Raw genomic sequence first — 4709 nt, forward strand, 5'->3', positions numbered from 1 at the left:
AGTGGGAGGAGGCATGTCTTCTCTATTTTTTGCACTGGTAATATTTCAAGTATCTAGATAGTGCCCATTACTTACTAGGCATGCATAAGCATTTGTTTGGGGGATAAATGGAATGAATAGCAGTTCTCAAAAGAAGAAAACCAAATGGCCAATAAACAGTTGAAAAGATCTTCAACCTCACTAGCAATCAGGTGAATTAAACAACAATGAAATACCATTTAATACCTTACAGATGGCCAAAATTTTTAAATATCTGACAGTATTCTTGGACCTTATTAAATTATTATACAATTCTGGTAGGGCTCTACATTGGCACAGCACTTTCTAGAGCAATTTGGCAAACATTAAGACTCAGCAACCCACTCTTGGGAAGGGAGGAGAATAGTATTAGAAACACCAAGGCAGTTTCAACTATTATTGTATCATAATCTCTGTGTTTTTTTTAAAAAAATGAATAAAGTAAATCTATATAAATGTACTGATATGGAAATATCTTCAAAACGTATTAGCAAATGAAAATGCATGTTTAAAATCCTATATAATCTATATATATATAAGGCTAATATGAAAAGTGTTCCCTCGGGAGTTTGACCAGGAGACCGGGAATTTGATCACTCACTATGACATACGCTGACCACCAGGGGGCGGCACGGAATAAAGGAAGGCCCCAGCTGGCCAGGCCTAGGGATCCTTCTGTGCACAAATTCATGCACCAGGCCTCTAGTAAAAGCATAATATGCTAAGTGTCTGATCGCTTGACCAGAATTGTATAATAATTTAATAAGGTCCAAGAATACTGTCAGATATTATGCGCACTGACCACCAGGAGGCAGCCACTCCAACCAGTGGATTAGCTTGCTGCTGGGATCCAGCCAATCGGACAGGGCGAGAGGGCTGAATGCCCTGGAGCCCTCCTGCAGCCCCTCCCCAGTTGGTGAAGGGGATACGTGCGTGTGAATGTTGGCATGCACACTGGCGGATGTGTGCCTGGCCTTAAGGGGCATGAGCCCCATTGTCTGCCTTTGGTAGGTCGGATGCCCTGGAGCCCTCCCGCAGCCCCTCCTCAGCCAGCCCCATCGACCCCAATCAGGATTGGGCGAGACGGCCCCCATCACCAGCGAGGCCGAGGGACCCCACCTGTGCACAAATTCCTGCACCGGGCCTCTAGTGTATGTGTGTGTGTGTGTGTGTATGTGTGTGTGTGTATATATATGTATGTATATGTATATATGTGTGTGTGTGTGTGTGTGTGTGTGTGTGTATGTGTGTGTGTATATATATGTATGTATATGTATATATGTGTATGTGTGTGTATGTATGTGTATGTGTATGTATGTGTATGTATGACCTATTTTGCTTATATGTGACTATCGAAAAGTCTGGACAGAGGCATAGCTAATGTAGAATAATTATTATTATGACAAAATATTATAGTTTGTAGTGTTGAAACAAAAATATTATAACTTTATAACAATATCATAATAATTTAAACTATCATGAAAGTGAAAAATAACTTGCTAAAACCATTCTCAAATGTCTTCCATATATTCACTACTTGTATGATTAAATAAAAAAACAGGTGATAAACAGAAATCAACCTTTATATTTCGTCCCCTTTTTTATATATAGTCAATTTAATGCTGTGGCCTTGTAGCTTTTTTTTTTCTAGATGTTATAAATCAATATTTAAGGAGTGAAAGAGTAAATCATTACCTCAGCAGAAAATTTTCAGTAATGATAATTTATTATTCAAAGGAAGGAACTAGGGAACTAGAGCATAAAGCAAATAAAATGCATTTCCCAGTACCATGCAATTTCTATGGGTGAGAGAGAGAGAGAGAGAGAGAGAAGTATTTATTTATTTATTTTCATCCCACTTAGAGTTTATTTCATGTGATTCTCAGCATGCAGTGTACTTTCTTGGGGAAAAAATTTTTGTCTCAGTTCACAACATAAATTATTTTATAAATATAGAACTGTGTAGAAGTAGCACTTAATAATGAGCATCAACTTTAATATGGTCATTGATTTTTTTTTCTTCTAATATGTCCTCAGATTGGTGCTCTCCTCTGTCTCAGATTATTTTGCTGCCATGTTTACTAATGATGTCAGGGAAGCAAGACAAGAAGAAATAAAAATGGAAGGTGTAGAACCGAATTCACTATGGTCCCTGATTCAGTATGCATATACAGGTAATATAAATTTAAAACCTCTTAGATTTATGTTATCTTATTAGACTTCAGATTTCTGCTTTTAGCCACAGCTAACAGTTAATTCTTCTATTATAATCACCACCCTTGGTGATACCTGTTTAAGTTAAAACCTGTATATTAGAACCTTTAAAGCGGTTGTCATAATTAAGCTTTTGAATGATATTTTTAGGTGTTAATATAATAATTAGATCAATTCTGTGTGTTTAGAATATTGCATTTAAAATTTGAGTTATATATAATAGATATGTTACTAATTAAATCATCCTTTTAAGTCTTAAAAATGAGTTACTATTTGTTTATTTTAGCAGAAGTCACAAAGGGCAAAAATTATTTTATGGTTAGCACTTTTTTTCTTTCTGAATGTCTTAAATCATCTAGGTCTGAAATGCATGTAATGAGTTCTTATTTAGAATTATTATTCTTAACACCAATTAGTTTATAAACTGAAGTTAATATAATTCTGTAGTTAATGGAATTTCTCTTTATCATTAAGGTCGCCTTGAATTAAAAGAAGATAATATTGAGTGCCTGTTATCTACAGCTTGCCTGCTTCAGCTTTCACAGGTTGTGGAAGCATGCTGTAAGTTTTTAATGAAACAGCTTCACCCATCCAACTGTCTTGGAATCCGTTCTTTTGCTGATGCCCAAGGTTGTACAGATTTGCATAAAGTGGCTCACAATTATACGATGGTATGTGTTTTTTTGAAAAGCAGGAAAGCATATGCTCTTTGTCTTATTCTTTATTGTTGCAGGTTTAGCTACATGTTGCTGTTTTCCCATGGCTCTGCCACATGTTTTCAGGCTCAGGTTCACTGTCTGATCTGTTATATTTTCATTATAGGAGACTGAAGGGGAGGTTTTTTTATCATGGATAAACCTCATTATAAGTAAGAAGTGTTCTTATTTATATAGAAATATGTTGTTATTAATTGTATCAAATTATATGCTCAAAATAAATCACAAAGGGTGCTCTGATTCAGAAGCCTAGAGGATAATGAGTACAGCCTGATTTAGGACAGCAAGAAAATAGGGCATGTTGAGGGCATATTGCTAGGACCAACAACTCCCTGGTCTTCATTGTAGAGGGATTTAGGGAAGGGAGGGTTGTGGATTTTTAAGGAATGGCCATCTGTCTACACTTGGGTCTTTACTCTTGTGCAATGTTCGAAGACTCTGGCTTTAAATGTTTCATTTAAGGCAGTACAGCTTCTAAGGGAAGAGAAAATGTGAGCATTTACATAACAAATACAGTTATCCATTACTAATTTTGTCAACCTTTAGATGTTTTTCTCTACACTGCCCCCACCCCCCATCCTTCTGTTGAGTTGTTTCGGCAGGGGATTGACAAGTACTTTAGGAATCATTCACTAGAAAAATAGAGATCTGGAAAAATCATAAGACCGAATATTTACAACTATCGGGAAGATTAATTCTACCTACTTCATAAGCTTAATGTGAGGATTAAATGAGTTACTAGAAGTTTAGCACTTAAAACGGTGATTGACACAGAGTATACCCAGTCAATAAATGACATCATCATAATTGTCGCCACATTATATATATTTACTCCCTTCAACACGCAAGGGATTTATGTGAGTGGACAAAAAGCACTCATACAAAAGCACAACCTTTGTGATTCGTTTTCCTCCCTGTGGTATAATTACTTTTCAGAAATGTTCTTGTTTATAATGGTCAAAGTGCTTCAAGTGAAAAAATAAGAGATTGTGCAACAGGGCGATACTATACAGACCTAGCATGGTGTTAGGTTAACATCTTAAAATAAGTCTTTTCAGTACATTTAACCCCCCTCCATCTTTATTCTTCCTTGTAGAGTTCTCATTTTAACCTCGCATAGTTCTCATTTCAAGGTCAAATACTTTTTGGAATAACATGAATATAAATAAAATAAAGCTGGATTTTTAAACCTTTATAATCAATTCATAATTTAAGTAGGATGTCTTTCCTAGGAAGGAGTTTTATTCACATGAAATATTTAGGTCACTCCTGTTGTTTACAGTAGAGGCACAATTGCTGCTTTTTTAAGACTTAGACATAAATTAAATTCAAATTAGCTCAGTGTTCTTAAAGCTCTTCTCATAGCCAAGAAGTTGGGGTAGGGATTTTTTTTTTCCTTTCAAGCCATTATTTGACATTATTCAGTTGCAACATGAAATTGAATTCTAATAACAATAAGTAATTTAGAGGCAGATTGTGTGATTTGAATTGTTGCTATGGGAACTGAATGAAAGTGTATAACAAAATTCAATCTTTAATTTAAATAAATCCCTCAGTAATTTCATTTACTTAAAAACTATCCCAAAGGGGAAAGGAGCATAATGCTAGCAAGTGTTAGGTAGCATGATAGCTGTTTGTATCAAATAATGGATTCAAAATATGAAGGAAGTGTAATGCCACATTGTGAATTCAGTTGGCACAGTCAATAAATGGTGCATGTACTTTGGTGTTCCCTGATCCTGAATGAATACAAGTAGGGAA

The 4709-nt window shown here is 35.5% G+C and overlaps 1 protein-coding gene across 1 annotated transcript in view; it reads left to right on the forward strand.

Annotated features, from left to right (window-relative positions):
- Positions 1 to 4709, forward strand: part of KLHL5 (kelch like family member 5) — a 50479-nt gene that overhangs the window by 14505 nt on the left and 31265 nt on the right. Inside the window, exons 3-4 of the mRNA XM_006759286.2 lie at positions 2056 to 2192; positions 2707 to 2903. Coding sequence (XP_006759349.1) covers positions 2056 to 2192; positions 2707 to 2903 — 334 coding nt within the window. The remainder of the gene's footprint in view (positions 1 to 2055; positions 2193 to 2706; positions 2904 to 4709) is intronic.

The sequence above is a fragment of the Myotis davidii genome, unplaced genomic scaffold (genome assembly GCF_000327345.1).
Source record: "Myotis davidii unplaced genomic scaffold, ASM32734v1 scaffold235, whole genome shotgun sequence".
Taxonomy (NCBI): Eukaryota; Metazoa; Chordata; class Mammalia; order Chiroptera; family Vespertilionidae; genus Myotis; species Myotis davidii.